General features: G+C 54.4%; 1 protein-coding gene across 1 annotated transcript in view; it reads left to right on the top strand.

Moving 5' to 3' along the window:
* LOC137467660 (EVI5-like protein) overlaps positions 1 to 19,939 on the top strand; it is a 49,462-nt gene extending 29,523 nt beyond the window's left edge. Inside the window, exons 8-12 of the mRNA XM_068179107.1 lie at positions 2,134 to 2,231; positions 4,721 to 4,781; positions 6,422 to 6,475; positions 12,610 to 12,642; positions 19,766 to 19,939. Of these exons, the coding sequence (XP_068035208.1) occupies positions 2,134 to 2,231; positions 4,721 to 4,781; positions 6,422 to 6,475; positions 12,610 to 12,642; positions 19,766 to 19,939 (420 nt within the window). The remainder of the gene's footprint in view (positions 1 to 2,133; positions 2,232 to 4,720; positions 4,782 to 6,421; positions 6,476 to 12,609; positions 12,643 to 19,765) is intronic.
* Positions 19,940 to 22,135: the final 2,196 nt, after the last annotated feature.

Genomic DNA, 22,135 nt, shown 5'->3' with positions numbered 1-22,135 from the left:
GTTGGGGTGGGTTTGGGGTGGCCTTGGTCAGAGGGGTGGGGTTGGGGTGGCCTTGGTCAATGGGGTGGGCTTGGGGTGGCCTTGGTCAGTGGGGTGGGCTTGGGGTGGGCTTTGTCAGTGGGGTGGGCTTGGGGTGGGGTTGGTCAATGGGGTGGGCTTGGGGTGGCTTTGGTCAGAGGGGTGGGCTTGGGGTGGGCTTGGGGTGGGGTTGGTCAGAGGGGTGGCCTTGGAGTGGGGTTGGTCAGAGGGGTGGGGTTGGGGTGGCCTTGGGGTGGCCTTGGTCAGAGGGGTGGGGTTGGGGTGGCCTTGGTCAGTGGGGTGGCCTTGGGGTGGCCTTGGTCAATGGGGTGGGGTTGGGGTGGCCTTGGTCAGAGGGATGGGCTTGGGGTGGACTTGGGGTGGCCTTGGTCAATGGGGTGGGCTTGGGGTGGGTTTGGTCAATGGGGTGGGCTTGGGGTGGGATTGGGGTGGCCTTGGTCAGTGGGGTGGGCTTGGGGTGGCCTTGGGGTGGCCTTGGTCAATGGGGTGGGCTTGGGGTGGGCTTGGGGTGGCCTTGGTCAGTGGGGCGGGCTTGGGATGGGGTTTGGGGTGGGCTTGGGGTGGGATTTGGGGTGAGTTTGGTAAAATGGATGGGATTTGGGGTGGCCTTGGTGAGTGGATGGGATTTGGGGTGGGATTTGGGGTGGGTTTGGTCAATGGATGGGGTTTGGGATGGGTTTGGTCAATGGATGGAATTTGGGGTGGGATTGGTCAATGGCTGGGATTTGGGGTGGCCTTGGTCAGTGGATGGGATTTGGGGTGGGATTTGGGGTGGGTTTGGTCAATGGATGGGGTTTGGGGTGGGATTTGGGGTGGGTTTGGTCAATGGATAGGATTTGGGGTTTGGGGTTTCAGGTGGGTTTGGTCAATGGATGGGATTTGGGGTGGGATTTGGGGTGGGTTTGGTCAATGGATGGGGTTTGGGGTGGGATTTCGGGTGGGTGTGGTCAGTGGATGGGATTTGGGGTGGGTTTGGTCAATGGATGGGGTTTGGGGTGGGATTTCGGGTGGGTGTGGTCAATGGATGGGATTTGGGGTGGGATTTGGGATGGGTTTGGTCAATGGATGGGATTTGGGATGGAATTTGGTCAATGGATGGGATTTGGGATGGGATTTGGTCAATGGATGGGATTTGGGATGGGTTTGGTCAATGGATGGGGTTTGGGGTGGGATTGGTCAATGGATGGGATTTGGGGTGGGTTTGGTCAATGGATGGGTTTTGGGGTGGGATTTGCCAACGGGATGAGTTTATCCCCCTTTTGTCTTGGTTTCCCCCATTTGGGATGTTTTTGATCTCATTTTCCCGTTTCTGTTGTGCTGTCCCCGTTTTCGGGCCGGCCGTCCCCGCTGTGTCCGGAATTTCCCGTGTTTGATCTCGTTTTCCCGTTTCTGTTGTGCTCTCCCTGTTTTCCGGCCGGCCGTCCCCGCTGTGTTCGGAATTTCCCATTTTTGATCTCATTTTCCCGTTTCTGTTGTGCTGTCCCCATTTTCGGGCCGGCCGTCCCCGTTTTGTTTGGAATTTCCCGTGTTTGATCTCGTTTTCCCGTTTCTGTTCTGATTTCCCCGTTTTCGGGCTGACTCTCCCCGTTTTGTCCGGAATTTCCCATGTTTGATCTCATTTTCCCATTTCTGTTGTCATTTCCCCATTTTCGGGCCGGCCGTCCCCGTTTTGTTTGGAATTTCCCGTGTTTGATCTCGTTTTCCCGTTTCTGTTGTGCTGTCCCCGTTTTCGGGCCGGCCGTCCCCGTTTTGTCTGGAATTTCCCGTGTTTGATCTCGTTTTCCCGTTTCTGTTGTGCTGTCCCCGTTTTCGGGCCGGCCGTCCCCGCTGTGTCCGGAATTTCCCGTGTTTGATCTCATTTTCCCGTTTCTGTTGTCATTTCCCCATTTTCGGGCTGACTCTCCTTGTTTTATTCTGATTTCCCGTGTTTGATCTCATTTTCCCGTTTCTGTTGTGCTGTCCCCGTTTTCGGGCCGGCCGTCCCCGTTTTGTTTGGAATTTCCCGTGTTTGATCTCATTTTCCCGTTTCTGTTGTCATTTCCCCGTTTTCGGCGGCCGGCCGTCCCGCTGTGTCCGGGATCCGCGTGCCCGCAGTACTTCCAGAAGGTGATCCCGCACCAGTTCGACTCGTGCCCGGACCAGCTGATCCTGCGCGCCTGCCAGGTCAAGTACAACCCCCGCCGGATGAAGAGGTCAGGGGCCACCCCCGTCCCTGTCCCTGCGTCACCTCTGTCACCTCTGTCACCTCTGTCACCTCTGTCACTTGTGTCACCTGTGTCACCTCTGTCACTTGTGTCACCCCGTCCCTGTCCCTGTGTCACCTCTGTCACCTCTGTCACCTCTGTCACCTCTGTCACCTCTGTCACTTGTGTCACCTGTGTCACCTCTGTCACTTGTGTCACCCCGTCCCTGTCCCTGTGTCACCTCTGTCACCTGCGTCACCTGTGTCACCCCGTCACCTGTGTCACCCCGTCCCTGTCCCTGTGTCACCTCTGTCACCTGTGTCACCTCTGTCATTTGTGTCACCCCTGTCCCTGCGTCACCTCTGTCACCTCTGTCACCTCTGTCACCTCTGTCACCGTCCCTGTGTCACTTCTGTCACCTGCTTCACCTCTGTCACCCCCATCCCTGTCCCTGTGTCACCTCTGTCACCTGCGTCACCTCTGTCACCGTCCCTGTGTCACCTCTGTCACCTCTGTCACCTGTGTCACCTGTGTCACCTCTGTCCCTGTGTCACCCCCGTCCCTGTCCCTGCATCACCTCTGTCACCTCTGTCACCTCTGTCACCGTCCCTGTGTCACTTCTGTCACCTGCTTCACCTCTGTCAACCCCGTCCCTTTCCCTGTGTCACCTCTGTCACCTGCGTCACCTCTGTCACCTGTGTCACCTGTGTCACCTCTGTCCCTGTGTCACCCCCGTCCCTGTCCCTGTGTCACCTGTGTCACCTGGGTCACCCCCGTCCCTGTCCCTGTGTCACCTGTGTCACCTCCGTCCCTGTCCCTGTGTCACCTCTCTCACCTGTGTCACCTCCTGTCCCTGTCCCCTTTGTCCCCTGTGTCACCTCTGTCCCCTGTGTCACCTCCTGTCCCTGTCCCCTCTGTCCCCTGTGTCACCTCTGTCCCCTGTGTCACCTCCTGTCCCTGTCCCCTTTGTCCCCTGTGTCACCTCTGTCCCTGTCTCCTCTGTCCCCTGTGTCACCTCTGTCCCCTGTGTCACCTCCTGTCCCTGTCCCCTCTGTCCCCTGTGTCACCTCTGTCCCCTGTGTCACCTCCTGTCCCTGTCCCCTTTGTCCCCTGTGTCACCTCTGTCCCCTGTGTCACCTCCTGTCCCTGTCCCCTCTGTCCCCTGTGTCACCACTGTCCCCTGTGTCACCTCCTGTCCCTGTCCCCTTTGTCCCCTGTGTCACCTCTGTCCCCTGTGTCACCTCCTGTCCCTGTCCCCTCTGTCCCCTGTGTCACCACTGTCCCCTGTGTCACCTCCTGTCCCTGTCCCCTTTGTCCCCTGTGTCACCTCTGTCCCTGTCTCCTCTGTCCCCTGTGTCACCTCTGTCCCCTGTGTCACCTCCTGTCCCTGTCCCTTTGTCCCCTGTGTCCCCTTTGTCCCCTGTGTCACCTCCTGTCCCTGTCCCCTCTATCCCCTGTGTCACCTCTGTCCCCTGTGTCACCTCCTGTCCCTGTCCCCTTTGTCCCCTGTGTCACCTCTGTCCCCTGTGTCACCTCCTGTCCCTGTCCCCTCTGTCCCCTGTGTCACCTCTGTCCCCTGTGTCACCTCCTGTCCCTGTCCCCTCTGTCCCCTGTGTCACCTCTGTCCCTGTCTCCTCTGTCCTCTGTCCCCATCTCTGTCCCCCCATCCCCATCCTTGCCCCTGTCCCCTCTGTCCCCATCTCTGTCCCCTCTGTCCCCTATCCCTGTCCCTGTGTCCCCTATGTCCCCTGTGTCCCCTGTCCCTGTCCCCAGCTGTCCCTGTCCCCTCTGTCCCCAGCTGTCCCCAGCTGTCCCGTGTCCCTGTCCCTGTCCCTGTGTCCCCAGCTGTCTCCTTTGTCCCCAGCTGTCCCTGTCCCTGTGTCCCCATTGTACCCTGTGTCCCCCTTGTCCCCATTGTCCCCATTGTCCCTGTGTCCCTGTCCCTATTGTCCCCATTGTCCCCATTGTCCCCACTGTCCCCATTGTCCCCATTGTCCCCTTTGTCCCCTATATCCCCATGGTCCCCATTGTCCCCACTGTCCCCATTGTCCCCACTGTCCCCATTGTCCCCATTGTCCCCTATATCCCCATTGTCCCCATTGTCCCCATTGTCCCCTGTGTCCCCATTGTCCCCTATATCCCCATTGTCCCCATTGTCCCCACTGTCCCCATTGTCCCCTGTGTCCCCATTGTCCCTGTGTCCCTGTCCCTATTGTCCCCATTGTCCCCATTGTCCCCACTGTCCCCACTGTCCCCACTGTCCCCACTGTCCCCATTGTCCCCATTGTCCCCGTTGTCCCCTGTGTCCTGTGTCCCTGTCCCCATTGTCCCCACTGTCCCCACTGTCCCCGATGTCCCCACCGTCCCCACTGTCCCCTGTGTCCCCATTGTCCCCATTGTCCCCACTGTCCCCTGTGTCCCCATTGTCCCCATTGTCCCCAATGTCCCCTGCTGTCCCCATTGTCCCCATTGTCCCCATTGTCCCTGTCCCTCCCCAGGCTGGAGAAGGAATATGCCGCCCTCAAGAGCAAAGAGATGGAGGAGCAGATCGAGATCAAGGTGGGACATCTGGGGACACCTGGGGACACCTGGGGACATCTGGGGACACCTGGGACACCTGGGGACACCTGGGGACACCTGGGACATCTGGGGGACATCTGGGGGCACCTGGGGACACCTGGGGGACACCTGGGGCCACCTGGGACATCTGGGGCCACCTGGGACAGCTGGAGACACGTGGGGGACATCTGGGGTGACCTGGGGACACCTGGGACATCTGGGGTGCCCTGGGGACACCTGGGACATCTGGGGTGCCCTGGGGACACCTGGGGACACCTGGGACATCTGGAGACATGTGGGGGACATCTGGGGTGACCTGGGGACACCTGGGACATCTGGGGTGACCTGGGGACACCTGGAACAGCTGGGGACACCTGGGGACACTGCGGGTCCTCACGGGGTCATCCTGAGCCATCCCGCGGCCATTGGAGCCACCCCAGTGTCACTTTGAGCCACCCCAGGGTCACCAAAGCCACCCCGCGTCACCAAAGTCACTCTGGAGCCACCTTGGGTCACCCCAGAGTCACTTTGGGTCACCTCAGGGTCACCAAAGCCACCCCGGGGCCACCTGGCCCATCCTTGGGGCCACCAAAGCCACTCTGGAGCCACCTTGGGTCATGTGAGGGTCACCTTGAGCCACCGCAGGGTCACCAAAGCCACCCTGGCTGTCCCCAGGGTTGGTGACACATGGGGACATCCCCTGCCCTTCCCTGGGCTAATGTCCCTTTGTCCCCTCCCTGTCACCTCCCTGTCCCCTCCCTGTCCCCTCATTGTCCCCTCCCTGTCCCCTCACTGTCCCCTCCCTGTCCCCTCATTGTCCCCTCATTGTCCCCTCCCTGTCCCCTCATTGTCCCCTCCCTGTCCCCTCATTGTCCCTTCATTGTCCCCTCCCTGTCCCCTCATTGTCCCCTCCCTGTCCCCTCATTGTCCCCTCATTGTCCCCTCCCTGTCCCCTCATTGTCCCTTCATTGTCCCCTCCCTGTCCCCTCATTGTCCCCTCCCTGTCCCCTCCCTGTCCCCTCATTGTCCCCTCACTGTCCCCTCCCTGTCCCCTCATTGTCCCCTCATTGTCCCCTCCCTGTCCCCTCATTGTCCCCTCATTGTCCCCTCATTGTCCCCTCATTGTCCCCTCATTGTCCCCTCCCTGTCCCCTCCCTGTCCCCTCCCTGTCCCCTCTCTGTCCCCTCCCTGTCCCCTCATTGTCCCCTCATTGTCCCCTCCCTGTCCCCTCATTGTCCCCTCACTGTCCCCTCATTGTCCCCTCATTGTCCCCTCATTGTCCCCTCTCTGTCCCCTCATTGTCCCCTCTCTGTCCCCTCTCTGTCCCCTCATTGTCCCCTCTCTGTCCCCTCATTGTCCCCTCTCTGTCCCCTCATTGTCCCCTCCCTGTCCCCTCCCTGTCCCCTCATTGTCCCCTCACTGTCCCCTCCCTGTCCCCTCATTGTCCCCTCTCTGTCCCCTCATTGTCCCCTCCCTGTCCCCTCATTGTCCCCTCCCTGTCCCCTCATTGTCCCCTCACTGTCCCCTCCCTGTCCCCTCATTGTCCCCTCATTGTCCCCTCCCTGTCCCCTCATTGTCCCCTCCCTGTCCCCTCTCTGTCCCCTCCCTGTCCCCTCATTGTCCCCTCCCTGTCCCTTCAGCGGCTCCGCTCCGAGAATCGGCTCCTGAAGCAGCGAATCGAGACCCTGGAGAAGGTGAGGACCCCAAAAAAACCTCCCCAAAAAACCCCAAAACCCCCCAGAAAACCCCAAAACACCACATGGAACCCAAAACAAACCCAAAAAACCCCAAAACACCAAATGGAACCCAAAAACAAACCCAAAACACCGCATGGAACCCAAAACAAACCCAAAAAAACCCTAAAACACCAAATGGAACCCAAAACAAACCCAAAAAACCCCAAAACACCGCATGGAAGCCAAAAACAAACCCAAAAAACCCTAAAACACCACATGGAACCCAAAAACAAACCCAAAAAACCCCAAAACACCACATGGAACCCAAAAACAAACCCAAAAAACCCTAAAACACCACATGGAACCCAAAAACAAACCCAAAAAAACCCTAAAACACTACATGGAAGCCAAAACCAAACCCAAAAAAACCTAAAACACCACATGGAACCCAAAAACAAACCCAAAAAACCCCAAAACACCGCGTGGAACCCAAAACCGTCCCAAAAAATCACCCCAAAAACCCCAAAACACCGCATGGAACCCAAAAACAAACCGAAAAAAAACCCCAAAACCAAACCCAAAACACCGCATGGAACCCAAAACCAACCCAAAAAATCACCCAAAAAACCCCAAAACTGCATGGAGCCCAAAAACAAACCCAAAAAACCCAAAAAACCCCAAAACACCGCGTGGAACCCAAAACCACCCAAAAAAAATCACCCCAAAAATCCCAAAACACGGCACGGAACCCTAAAAACAAACCCAAAACCAAACCCAAAAAACCCTAAAACAAACAAAAAAAATGTTGAGATTAAAAAAAAAATCATTCTTGCCCAAAATCCCCCATTTTGAGATTTAAAAAAAATCATTTTTGCCCAAAATCCCCCATTTTGAGCTTTAAAAAAAAATAAATATTGCCCCAAATCCCCAATTTTGAGATTTAAAAACAATCATTTTTGCCCAAAATCGCCCATTTTGAGCCCAAAATCGCCCATTTTGAGGTGAAACAATCATTTTTGCCCAAAACTGCCAGATTTGGGACCAGATCCCCAGCCCAGCGCCACGGGAACACGGGAATTGCGGGAATTCGCGGGGGGGACGCGGGAGTCACTGTCACTGTCACTGTGTCACTGTGTCACTGTGTCACTGTCACTGTCACTGTGTCACTGTGTCACTGTCACTGTGTCACTGTGTCACTGTCACTGTCACTGTGTCACTGTGTCACTGTCACTGTGTCACTGTGTCACTGTGTCACTGTGTCACTGTGTCACTGTGTCACTGTGTCACTGTGTCACTGTCACTGTGTCACTGTGTCACTGTCACTGTGTCACTGTGTCACTGTGTCACTGTGTCACTGTGTCACTGTGTCACTGTGTCACTGTGTCACTGTCACTGTCACTGTGTCACTGTGTCACTGTGTCACTGTCACTGTGTCACTGTCACTGTGTCACTGTCACTGTGTCACTGTGTCACTGTGTCACTGTCACTGTCACTGTGTCACTGCCACTGTGTCACTGTCACTGTGTCACTGTGTCACTGTCACTGTGTCACTGTGTCACTGTCACTGTGTCACTGTCACTGTGTCACTGTGTCACTGTCACTGTGTCACTGTGTCACTGTGTCACTGTCACTGTGTCACTGTGTCACTGTGTCACTGTGTCACTGTCACTGTGTCACTGTGTCACTGTGTCACTGTGTCACTGTCACTGTGTCACTGTGTCACTGTGTCACTGTGTCACTGTGTCACTGTCACTGTGTCACTGTGTCACTGTCACTGTGTCACTGTGTCACTGTCACTGTCACTGTGTCACTGCCACTGTGTCACTGTCACTGTGTCACTGTGTCACTGTCACTGTGTCACTGTGTCACTGTGTCACTGTGTCACTGTCACTGTCACTGTGTCACTGTGTCACTGTGTCACTGTCACTGTGTCACTGTCACTGTGTCACTGTGTCACTGTGTCACTGTGTCACTGTGTCACTGTGTCACTGTCACTGTGTCACTGTGTCACTGTGTCACTGTGTCACTGTCACTGTGTCACTGTCACTGTGTCACTGTCACTGTGTCACTGTCACTGTGTCACTGTCACTGTGTCACTGTGTCACTGTGTCACTGTGTCACTGTCACTGTGTCACTGTGTCACTGTGTCACTGTCACTGTCACTGTGTCACTGTGCCACTGTCACTGTGTCACTGTGTCACTGTGTCACTGTCACTGTGTCACTGTGTCACTGTGCCACTGTCACTGTGTCACTGTGTCACTGTGTCACTGTCACTGTGTCACTGTGTCACTGTGTCACTGTCACTGTCACTGTGTCACTGTGCCACTGTCACTGTGTCACTGTGTCACTGTGTCACTGTGTCACTGTCACTGTCACTGTGTCACTGTGTCACTGTCACTGTGTCACTGTGTCACTGTGTCACTGTGTCACTGTCACTGTGTCACTGTGTCACTGTGTCACTGTGTCACTGTCCCTGTGTCACTGTCACTGTGTCACTGTGTCACTGTGTCACTGTCACTGTGTCACTGTCACTGTGTCACTGTCACTGTGTCACTGTCACTGTGTCACTGTGTCACTGTGTCACTGTGTCACTGTCACTGTGTCACTGTGTCACTGTGTCACTGTGTCACTGTCCCTGTGTCACTGTCACTGTGTCACTGTGTCACTGTCACTGTGTCACTGTCACTGTGTCACTGTGTCACTGTGTCACTGTCACTGTGTCACTGTGTCACTGTGTCACTGTCACTGTGTCACTGTCACTGTGTCACTGTGTCACTGTCACTGTGTCACTGTGTCACTGTGTCACTGTCACTGTCACTGTGTCACTGTCACTGTGTCACTGTCACTGTGTCACTGTCACTGTGTCACTGTGTCACTGTGTCACTGTGTCACTGTGTCACTGTCACTGTGTCACTGTGTCACTGTGTCACTGTGTCACTGTCACTGTCACTGTGTCACTGTCACTGTGTCACTGTCACTGTGTCACTGTCACTGTGTCACTGTGTCACTGTCACTGTGTCACTGTCACTGTGTCACTGTCACTGTCACTGTGTCACTGTGTCACTGTGTCACTGTGTCACTGTCACTGTGTCACTGTGTCACTGTCACTGTGTCACTGTCACTGTGTCACTGTGTCACTGTGTCACTGTGTCACTGTGTCACTGTGTCACTGTCACTGTGTCACTGTCACTGTGTCACTGTGTCACTGTGTCACTGTGTCACTGTCACTGTGTCACTGTCACTGTGTCACTGTGTCACTGTCACTGTGTCACTGTGTCACTGTGTCACTGTGTCACTGTGTCACTGTCACTGTGTCACTGTGTCACTGTCACTGTCACTGTGTCACTGTGTCACTGTGTCACTGTCACTGTGTCACTGTCACTGTGTCACTGTCACTGTGTCACTGTGTCACTGTCACTGTGTCACTGTGTCACTGTGTCACTGTGTCACTGTCACTGTCACTGTGTCACTGCCACTGTGTCACTGTCACTGTGTCACTGTGTCACTGTGTCACTGTGTCACTGTGTCACTGTCACTGTGTCACTGTCACTGTGTCACTGTGTCACTGTCACTGTGTCACTGTGTCACTGTGTCACTGTGTCACTGTGTCACTGTGTCACTGTCACTGTGTCACTGTGTCACTGTCACTGTGTCACTGTGTCACTGTCACTGTCACTGTGTCACTGCCACTGTGTCACTGTCACTGTGTCACTGTGTCACTGTCACTGTGTCACTGTGTCACTGTGTCACTGTCACTGTGTCACTGTCACTGTGTCACTGTCACTGTGTCACTGTGTCACTGTGTCACTGTGTCACTGTCACTGTCACTGTGTCACTGTGTCACTGTGTCACTGTCACTGTGTCACTGTCACTGTGTCACTGTGTCACTGTGTCACTGTGTCACTGTGTCACTGTGTCACTGTCACTGTGTCACTGTGTCACTGTGTCACTGTGTCACTGTCACTGTGTCACTGTCACTGTGTCACTGTGTCACTGTCACTGTCACTGTGTCACTGTGTCACTGTCACTGTGTCACTGTGTCACTGTGTCACTGTCACTGTGTCACTGTCACTGTGTCACTGTGTCACTGTGTCACTGTGTCACTGTCACTGTGTCACTGTGTCACTGTGTCACTGTGTCACTGTCACTGTGTCACTGTGTCACTGTGTCACTGTCACTGTCACTGTGTCACTGTGCCACTGTCACTGTGTCACTGTGTCACTGTGTCACTGTGTCACTGTCACTGTCACTGTGTCACTGTGTCACTGTGTCACTGTGTCACTGCCACTGTGTCACTGTCACTGTGTCACTGTGTCACTGTCACTGTCACTGTGTCACTGTGTCACTGTGTCACTGTGTCACTGTGTCACTGTGTCACTGTCACTGTGTCACTGTGTCACTGTGTCACTGTGTCACTGTCACTGTGTCACTGTGTCACTGTGTCACTGTCACTGTGTCACTGTCACTGTGTCACTGTGTCACTGTCACTGTGTCACTGTGTCACTGTGTCACTGTCACTGTCACTGTGTCACTGTCACTGTGTCACTGTCACTGTGTCACTGTCACTGTGTCACTGTGTCACTGTGTCACTGTGTCACTGTGTCACTGTCACTGTGTCACTGTGTCACTGTGTCACTGTGTCACTGTCACTGTCACTGTGTCACTGTCACTGTGTCACTGTCACTGTGTCACTGTCACTGTGTCACTGTGTCACTGTCACTGTGTCACTGTCACTGTGTCACTGTCACTGTCACTGTGTCACTGTGTCACTGTGTCACTGTGTCACTGTCACTGTGTCACTGTGTCACTGTCACTGTGTCACTGTGTCACTGTGTCACTGTCACTGTGTCACTGTGTCACTGTGTCACTGTGTCACTGTCACTGTGTCACTGTCACTGTGTCACTGTCACTGTGTCACTGTGTCACTGTGTCACTGTGTCACTGTCACTGTGTCACTGTCACTGTGTCACTGTCACTGTCACTGTGTCACTGTCACTGTGTCACTGTGTCACTGTCACTGTGTCACTGTGTCACTGTGTCACTGTGTCACTGTGTCACTGTCACTGTGTCACTGTGTCACTGTGTCACTGTGTCACTGTGTCACTGTCACTGTGTCACTGTGTCACTGTGTCACTGTGTCACTGTCACTGTGTCACTGTGTCACTGTGTCACTGTCACTGTCACTGTGTCACTGTGTCACTGTGTCACTGTGTCACTGTGTCACTGTGTCACTGTCACTGTGTCACTGTCACTGTGTCACTGTGTCACTGTGTCACTGTGTCACTGTCACTGTGTCACTGTCACTGTGTCACTGTCACTGTGTCACTGTGTCACTGTCACTGTGTCACTGTCACTGTGTCACTGTCACTGTCACTGTGTCACTGTGTCACTGTGTCACTGTGTCACTGTCACTGTGTCACTGTCACTGTGTCACTGTCACTGTCACTGTGTCACTGTGTCACTGTGTCACTGTGTCACTGTCACTGTGTCACTGTCACTGTCACTGTGTCACTGTGTCACTGTGTCACTGTGTCACTGTCACTGTGTCACTGTCACTGTCACTGTGTCACTGTGTCACTGTGTCACTGTGTCACTGTCACTGTGTCACTGTCACTGTCACTGTGTCACTGTGTCACTGTGTCACTGTGTCACTGTGTCACTGTGTCACTGTCACTGTGTCACTGTCACTGTGTCACTGTGTCACTGTGTCACTGTGTCACTGTCACTGTGTCACTGTCACTGTGTCACTATGTCACTGTGTCACTGTCCCTCTGTCCCTCTCTCCCTCTGTCCCTCTGTCCCTCTGTCCCCCTGTCCCCATTTCCCCCTGTCCCTCTGTCCCTGTGTCCCCCTGTCCTCCTGTCCCCTCTCTGTCCCTCTGTCCCTCTGTCCCCCTGTCCCCCTGTCCCCTCTCTGTCCCTCTGTCCCTCTCTCCCTCTTTCCCCCTGTCCCTCTGTTCCCCTGTCCCTCTGTCCCTCTGTCCCTTCTCTGTCCCCCTGTCCCCTCTCTGTCCCCTCTCTGTCCCCCTGTCCCTCTGTCCCCTCTCTGTCCCTCTGTCCCCTCTCTGTCCCCTCTCTGTCCCTCTGTCCCTCTGTCCCCCTGTCCCGCTGTCGCTGTCTCTGACCCGTCTCTGTCTCTGTCCCTCCCCCAGGAGAGCGCGGCCCTGGCCGATCGCCTCATCCAGGTACGGCCCCGACATCCCGGCATTCCCGACATCCCGGCATTCCCGACATCCCGACATTCCCAACATCCCGGCATTCCCGACATCCCGACATTCGCGACATCCCGGCATTCCCGACATCCCGACATTCCCGACATCCCGAAATTCCCGACATCCCAGCATTCCCGACATCCCGGCATTCCCGACATCCCGACATCCCGACATCCCCGACATCCCGGCATTCCCGACATCCCGGCATTCCCGACATTCCCGACATCCCGGCATTCCTGACATTCCCGACATCCCGGCATTCCCAACATCCCCGACATTCCCGACATCCCGGCATTCCCGACATCCCGACATTCCCAACATCCCGGCATTCCCGACATCCCGACATCCCCGACATCCCGACATTCCCGACATCCCGACATTCCCAACATCCCGGCATTCCCGACATCCCGACATTCGCGACATCCCGGCATTCCCAACATCCCGACATCCTGGCATTCCCGACATCCCAGCATTCCCGACATCCCAACATCCCCGACATCCCGGCATTCCCGACATCCCGGCATTCCCGACATCCCAGCATTCCCGACATCCCAACATCCCCGACATCCCGGCATTCCCGACATCCCGGCATTCCCGACATCCCGACATTCCCGACATCCCGGCATTCCCGACATCCCAACATCCCGACATTCCCGACATCCCAGCATTCCCGACATCCCAGCATTCCCGACATCCCGACATCCCGGCATTCCCAACATCCCGACATTCCCGACATCCCGGCATTCCCGACATCCCAGCATTCCCGACATCCCGACATCCCGGCATTCCCAACATCTTGACATTCCCGACATCCCGGCATTCCCGACATCCCAGCATTCCCGACATCCCGGCATTCCCGACATCCCGGCATTCCCGACATCCCGACATCCCAGCATTCCCGACATCTCGGCATTCCCGACATCCCGGCATTCCCAACATCCCCGACATCCCGGCATTCCCAACATCCCGACATCCTGGCATTCCCGACATCCCAGCATTCCCGACATCCCAACATCCCCGACATCCCGGCATTCCCGACATCCCGGCATTCCCGACATCCCAGCATTCCCGACATCCCAACATCCCCGACATCCCGGCATTCCCGACATCCCGGCATTCCCGACATCCCAGCATTCCCGACATCCCAACATCCCCGACATCCCGGCATTCCCGACATCCCGGCATTCCCGACATCCCGGCATTCCCGACATCCCGACATCCTGGCATTCCCGACATCCCGGCATTCCCGACATCCCGGCATTCCCGACATCCCGACATCCTGGCATTCCCGACATCCCGGCATTCCCAAAATCCCCGACATCCCAGCATTCCCAGCATCCCACCACCGTCACCATCCCGGCATTCCCAACGTCCCGACATTCCCGACATCCCGGCACCGTCACCATCCCGGCATTCCTGACATCCCGACTTTCCCAATATTCCCAATCTTCATCCCAACTTTCCCAATATTCCCAATCTTCATCCCAACATTCCTGGTATTCCCGATCATCATCCCCATCATCATCCCGACATTCCCAACATTCCCGATATTCCCGACATTCCCGATATTCCCGATCATCATCCCCATCATCATCCCGGCATTCCCGACATTCGCGATATTCCCGACATTCCCGATATTCCCGATCATCATCCTCATCATCATCCCGACATTCCCGATATTCCCAATCTTCATCCCATCATTCCCGGTATTCCTGATCATCATCCTCATCATCATCCCAGCATTTCCGACATTCCCAACATTCCCAATCCTCATCCCAACATTCCCGATATATCCGATAATCATCCCCATCATCATCCCGGCATTCCGAACATTCCCGACATTCCCGATATTCCTGATAATCATCCCCATCATCATCCCGACATTCCCAACATTCCTGATAATCATCCCGATATTCCCGATCATCATCCCCATCATCATCCCGGCATTCCCGACATTCGCGATATTCCCGACATTCCCGATATTCCCGATCATCATCCCCATCATCATCCCAACATTCCCGGCATTCCCGATATTCACGACATTCCCGACATTCCCCATCATCATCCCCATCATCATCCCGACATCCCCGACATTCCCAACATTCCCGATATTCCCGATCATCATCCCCATCATCATCCCGATATTCCCGACATTCCCGACATTCCCAACATTCCCGATATTCCCGACATTCCCGACATTCCCGATCATCATCCCCATCATCATCCCGCCATTCCCGATATTCCTGACATTCCCGATCATCATCCCCATCATCATCCCAACATTCCCGACATTCCCGATATTCCCGATCATCATCCCCATCATCATCCCGACATTCCCGACATTCCCGACATTCCCCATCATCATCCCCATCATCATCCCAACATTCCCGACATTCCCGATATTCCCGACATTCCCGACATTCCCCATCATCATCCCCATCATCATCCCGACATTCCCGCTATTCTCAATAACCCCAATCATCCCGATATTCCTGATTTTCTCTCCCACTTTTCCCAATTTTCCCCCGATATTCCCAATTTTCCCAATTTTTTCCCCGATATTCCTGATAGTCCCGATAGTCCCGATTTTCACTCCCACTTTTCCCAATTTTTCCCCTGATTTTTTCCCAATTTTCCTGATTTTTTCCTGCTTTCTCTCCCGATTTTCCCAATTTTTTCCCCCAGTTTTTCCCCAATTTTCCCTGAATTTTCCCCCAGTTTTTCCCAATTTTCCCCAATTTTTCCCTGATTTTTTTCCCCAACATTCCCTGATTTATTCCCCGTGATTTCCCAATTTTTTCCCAATTTTCCCCAGTTTCCCCCCAATTTTTCCCGATTTTTTCCCCTAATTTTCCCTGATTTTTCCCCAATTTTCGCCAATTTTCCCAATTATTTCCCCCGATTTTCCCAATTTTTCCCGATTTTCCCCCCAATTTTTCCCATTGATTTCCCGATTTTTCCCATTGATTTCCCGATTTTCCCATGGATTTTCCCGATTTTTCCCATCGCTTTTCCCGATTTCTCCTATGGATTTTCCCGATTTTTCCCATTGATTTCCCAATATTTCCCATTGATTTCCCCGATTTTTCCCATTGATTTCCCGATATTTCCCATTGATTTCCCCGATTTTTCCCATGGATTTTCCCAATTTCTCCCATGGATTTTCCCATAGATTTCTCCCTTTGATTTTCCCGATTTCTCCCATTGATTTTCTGATTTTCCCATTGATTTTCCCATTGATTTTTCCCATTGATTTTCCCGTTTTTTCCCATTGATTTTCCCATTCATTTTCCCCGATTTTTCCCATCGATTTTCTGATTTTTCCCATTGATTTCCAGATTTTTCCTATTGTTTTTCCCATTGATTTCCCCAATTTTTCCCATTGATTTATGATTTTTCCCACTGGTTTTCCCGATTTTTCCCATTGATTTTTCCCATTGATTTTCCTGATTTCTCCCATTGATTTTCCCAATTTTTCCCATTGGTTTTCCCATTGATTTTCCCATTGATTTTTCCCATTGATTTTTCCCATTGATTTTCCCATTGATTTCCCCGATTTTTCCCATTGATTTCCCGATTTCTCCCATTGATTTCTCCCATTGATTTTCCCATTGATTTTCCCGATTTTTTCCCATTGATTTCCTGATTTTTCCCATGGTTTTCCCGATTTCTCCCATTGATTTTCCCCTTGATTTTCCCATTGATTTTTCCCATTGATTTTTCCCATTGATTTTTCCCATTGATTTTTCCCATTGATTTTTCCCATTGATTTCCCCGATTTTTCCCATTGATTTTCCCAATTTCTCCCATGGATTTTCCCATTGATTTCTCCCTTTGATTTTCCCGATTTCTCCCATTGATTTTCTGATTTTCCCATTGGTTTTCCCATTGATTTTTCCCATTGATTTTCTGATTTTTCCTATTGATTTTCCCATGATTTCTCCCATTGATTTTCTGATTTTCCCATTGGTTTTCCCGATTTCTCCCATTGATTTTCCCATTGATTTTCCCATTGATTTTTCCCATTGATTTCCCCGATTTCTCCCATTGATATTCCCATTGATATTCCCATTGATTTTCCCATTGATTTTTCCCATTGATTTTCCCATTGTTTTTCCCATTGATTTTCCCATTGATTTTTCCCATTGATTTTCTGATTTTTCCCATTGATTTCCCGATTTTTTCCCATTGATTTCCTGATTTTTCCCATGGTTTTTCCCATTGATTTTTTCCATTGATTTTCCCATTGATTTTTTCCATTGATTTTCCCATTGATTTTCCCATTGATTTTTCCCATTTATTTTCCCATGGATTTTCCAATTTTCCCCATTGATTTTCCCGATTTTTCCCACTGATTTTCCCGATTTTCCCCCAATTTTCCGCATTTCCTTCTCCTCCTTTCCCTGCCCTCCCCCAGCCCCGCTTTTGGGCTTTTTTTTTCCTTTTTTCCGCTTTTTCTTTCCGCTTTTCCGGAGGCTCCTGCGCTCCTTGGCGGGATTTGGGGAATTTTTGGGGAATTTTGGGGAATTTGGCGGGAATTTTGGGGAATTTTTGGGGAACCTTGGGAGATTTGGGGGAATTTTGGGGAAATTCTGGGGAATTTGGGGAATTTTGGGGGAATCTTGGGGGATTTGGGGGGAATATTTTGGGGAATTCGGGGGAATTTTGGGGGGAAATCTGGGGGGGGATTTTGGGGGAATTTTTTTGGGAATCTTGGGGTATTTTTGGCGAATTTTGGAGAAATTTGGGAGAATTTGGAGGAAATTCTGGGGAATTTGGGGAATTGGGGAATTTTTTGGGCAAATTTGAGGAATTTTTTGAGGAATCTTGGGGGAATTTTGGGGGAAATTTGGGGGGGGTTTGGGGAAGTTTTGGGAATTATGGAGGAACTTGGGGAATTTTGGAGAAATTTTGGGAATTTGGGGGAATTTATTTTGGAATCTTGGGGGATTGGGGGGGAATTTGGCGAAATTCAGGGGAATTTTTGGGGGGAATTTTGGGGAAATTCAGGGGAATTTTTGGGGGGATTTTGGGGAAATTTTGGGGATTGTGGAGGAATTTCAGGGAATTTTGGAGAAATTTTTGATAAAATTGGGAATTTGGGGGGAATTTTTTTGGGAATCTTGGGGGATTTGGGGAAATTTTGGGGGAATTTTGGGGAGATTTTGGGAATTTGGGGGAATTCGGGAGGATTTGGGGGAATTTTCTGGGAGATTTGGGGGGGTTTTTTGGACTCTTGGGGAATTTTGGGGACTTTTCAGGAAGTTTGAATTTTGGGGGATTTTGAGGGATTTTGGGGAATTTTGGGGAAATTTTGAAATTCAGTGAAATTTTGGGGAGATTTTGAGGAAATTTTGGGAAATTTGGGGGGATTTTGAGGAATTTTGGGAGGAAATTTGGGGTTTGGGGATTTGGGGAGGGGACAAACGGCCCTGGAGGTCCCCACGGGGCTGGTGGCACCTCTGGTGTCACCTCCCTGTCCTTGGTGTCACCTCCCTGTCCCTGGTGTCACCTCCCTGTCCCCTTTGTCACCTCCCTGTCCCCTTTGTCACCTCCCTGTCCCTGGTGTCACCCCCGGGGCTGGTGTCACCTCCCGGTGTCACCTCCCTGCCCTTGGTGTCACTGCCCAGGGCTGGGGTCACCTCCCTGTCCCCTTTGTCACCTCCCTGTCCCTGGTGTCACCTCCCTGTCCCCTTTGTCACCTCCCTGTCCTTGGTGTCACCTCCCTGTCCCTGGTGTCACCTCCTTGTCCCTGGTGTCACCTCCCTGTCCCCTTTGTCACCTCCCTGTCCCCAGTGTCACCCCCGGGGCTGGTGTCACCTCCCGGTGTCACCTCCCTGTCCCCTTTGTCACCTCCTTGTCCCTGGTGTCACTGCCCAGGGCTGGTGTCACCTCCCTGTCCCCGGTGTCACCTCCTTGTCCCTGGTGTCACTGCCCAGGGCTGGTGTCACCTCCCGGTGTCACCTCCCTGTCCCCTTTGTCACCTCCCTGTCCCCGGTGTCACTGCCCAGGGCTGGTGTCACCTCCCGGTGTCACCTCCCTGCCCCCGGTGTCACTCACTGTCCTCCCAGTGCCACCACAGCCGAGCCGGCTCTGCCCTGGGGGCAGGAGGTGACGATGTCCCCAATGTCCCCAGTGTCCCCAGTGTCCCCAGTGTCCCCGGTGTCCCCAGTGTCCCCAGTGTCCCCAGTGTCCCCGGTGTCCCCAGTGTCCCCAGTGTCCCCAATGTCCCCAGTGTCCCCAGTGTCCCCAGTGTCCCCAATGTCCCCAGTGTCCCCAGTGTCCCCAATGTCCCCGGTGTCCCCAGCTGACACGGGCACAGAAGGTGACAATGTCCCCGGTGTCCCCAGTGTCCCCAGTGTCCCCGGTGTCCCCAGTGTCCCCAGTGTCCCCAGCTGACACGGGCACAGGAGGTGACAATGTCCCCAGTGTCCCAAATGTCCCCAGGGCCAGGTGACACTGTCCCCGATGTCCCCAATGTCCCCGTGTCCCCAGGGCCAGATGACACTGTCCCCAATGTCCCCAATGTCCCCGTGTCTCCAGGGCCAGATGACACTGTCCCCAATGTCCCCAATGTCCCCGTGTCCCCAGGGCCAGATGACACTGTCCCCGATGTCCCCAATGTCCCCGTGTCCCCAGGGCCAGATGACACTGTCCCCAATGTCCCCAATGTCCCCGTGTCTCCAGGGCCAGGTGACACTGTCCCCGATGTCCCCAATGTCCCCGATGTCCCCCATCTCCCCGATGTCCCAGATGTCCCTGATGTCCCCGTGTCCCCAATGTCCCCGTGTCCCCAGGGCCAGGTGACACTGTCCCCAATGTCCCTGTGTCCCCAATGTCCCTGTGTCCCCGATGTCCCTGTGTCCCCGATGTCCCCCTGTCCCTGATGTCCCCCTGTCCCTGATGTCCCCGTGTCCCTGATGTCCCCATGTCCCCATGTCCCCAATATCCCCATGTCCCCGTGTCCCCAGGGCCAGGTGACACCGTCCCCGATGTCCCTCATGTCCCTGATGTCCCCGTGTCCCCGATGTCCCGATGTCCCCGATGTCCCCGTGTCCCCGATGTCCCCATGTCCCTGATGTCCCCGTGTCCCCAGGGCCAGGTGACGCGGGCGCAGGAGGCCGAGGAGAACGACGTCATCCGGCGGGAGCTGGCGCTGGTGCGGCAACGCTGCAGCTCGGCCACCGAGAGCCTGAGACGGGCACAGAGCACCATCCGGGAGCTCCAGGTGTGTCCCCTGTGTCACCTGAGTGTCCCCTGTGTCACCTGAGTGTCACCTGTGTGTGTCACTGTCACCTGTGTGTGTCACTGTCACCTGTGTGTGTCACTGCTCCGGTGACAACGCTGCAGCTCGGCCACCGAGAGCCTGAGATGGGCACAGAGCACCATCCGGGAGCTCCAGGTGTGTCCCCTGTGTCACCTGAGTGTCCCCTGTGTCACCTCAGTGTCACCTGTGTGTGTCACTGTCACCTGTGTGTGTCACTGTCACCTGTGTGTGTCACTGCTCCGGTGACAACGCTGCAGCTCGGCCACCGAGAGCCTGAGACGGGCACAGAGCACCATCCGGGAGCTCCAGGTGTGTCCCCTGTGTCACCTGAGTGTCCCCTGTGTCACCTCAGTGTCACCTGTGTGTGTCACTGTCACCTGTGTCACCTGAGTGTCACCTGTGTGTGTCACTGTCACCTGTGTGTGTCACTGTCACCTGTGTGTGTCACTGTGTGTGTCACTGCTCCGGTGACAACGCTGCAGCTCGGCCACCGAGAGCCTGAGACGGGCACAGAGCACCATCCGGGAGCTCCAGGTGTGTCACCTGTGTCACCTGAGTGTCACCTGTGTCACCTGAGTGTCACCTGTGTGTGTCACTGTGTCACCTGTGTGTGTCACTGTCACCTGTGTGTGTCACCATGTGTGTCACTGCCCCGGTGACAACGCTGCAGCTCGGCCACCGAGAGCCTGAGACGGGCACAGAGCACCATCCGGGAGCTGCAGGTGTGTCACCTGTGTCACCTGAGTGTCACCTGTGTCACCTGAGTGTCACCTGTGTGTGTCACTGTCACCTGTGTCACCTGAGTGTCACCTGTGTGTGTCACTGTCACCTGTGTGTGTCACTGTCACCTGTGTGTGTCACCGTGTGTGTCACCGCTCCGGTGACAACGCTGCAGCTCGGCCACCGAGAGCCTGAGACGGGCACAGAGCACCATCCGGGAGCTGCAGGTGTGTCACCTGTGTCACCTGAGTGTCACCTGTGTCACCTCAGTGTCACCTGTGTGTGTCACTGTCACCTGTGTGTGTCACTGTGTGTGTCACTGCTGTGGTGACAACGCTGCAGCTCGGCCACCGAGAGCCTGAGACGGGCACAGAGCACCATCCGGGAGCTCCAGGTGTGTCACCTGTGTCACCAGAGTGTCACCTGTGTCACCTCAGTGTCACCTGTGTGTGTCACTGTCACCTGTGTGTGTCACTGTGTGTGTCACTGCTGTGGTGACAACGCTGCAGCTCGGCCACCGAGAGCCTGAGACGGGCACAGAGCACCATCCGGGAGCTCCAGGTGTGTCACCTGTGTCACCAGAGTGTCACCTGTGTCACCTGAGTGTCACCTGTGTGTGTCACTGTCACCTGTGTGTGTCACTGTCACCTGTGTGTGTCACCGTGTGTGTCACCGCTCCGGTGACAACGCTGCAGCTCGGCCACCGAGAGCCTGAGACGGGCACAGAGCACCATCCGGGAGCTGCAGGTGTGTCACCTGTGTCACCTGAGTGTCACCTGTGTCACCTCAGTGTCACCTGTGTGTGTCACTGTCACCTGTGTGTGTCACTGTGTGTGTCACTGCTGTGGTGACAACGCTGCAGCTCGGCCACCGAGAGCCTGAGACGGGCACAGAGCACCATCCGGGAGCTCCAGGTGTGTCACCTGTGTCACCAGAGTGTCACCTGTGTCACCTGAGTGTCACCTGTGTGTGTCACTGTCACCTGTGTGTGTCACTGTCACCTGTGTGTGTCACTGTCACCTGTGTGTGTCACTGTGTGTGTCACTGCCCCGGTGACAACGCTGCAGCTCGGCCACCGAGAGCCTGAGACGGGCACAGAGCACCATCCGGGAGCTGCAGGTGTGTCACCTGTGTCACCTGAGTGTCACCTGTGTCACCTGAGTGTCACCTGTGTGTGTCACTGTCACCTGTGTGTGTCACTGTCACCTGTGTGTGTCACTGTGTGTGTCACTGCTGCGGTGACAACGCTGCAGCTCGGCCACCGAGAGCCTGAGACGGGCACAGAGCACCATCCGGGAGCTGCAGGTGTGTCACCTGAGTGTCACCTGTGTCACCTGAGTGTCACCTCTGTGTGTCACTGTCACCTGTGTGTGTCACTGTGTGTGTCACTGCCCGGTGACAACGCTGCAGGTGATCTTTGGTGGCATTTGGTGGCATTCGGTGGCATTTGGTGACCATTGGTGACATTTGGTGGCATTT

Source organism: Anomalospiza imberbis, unplaced genomic scaffold (assembly GCF_031753505.1).
Source record: "Anomalospiza imberbis isolate Cuckoo-Finch-1a 21T00152 unplaced genomic scaffold, ASM3175350v1 scaffold_731, whole genome shotgun sequence".
NCBI lineage: Eukaryota > Metazoa > Chordata > Aves > Passeriformes > Viduidae > Anomalospiza > Anomalospiza imberbis.
This window is presented reverse-complemented; position numbering and strand designations above follow the sequence as displayed.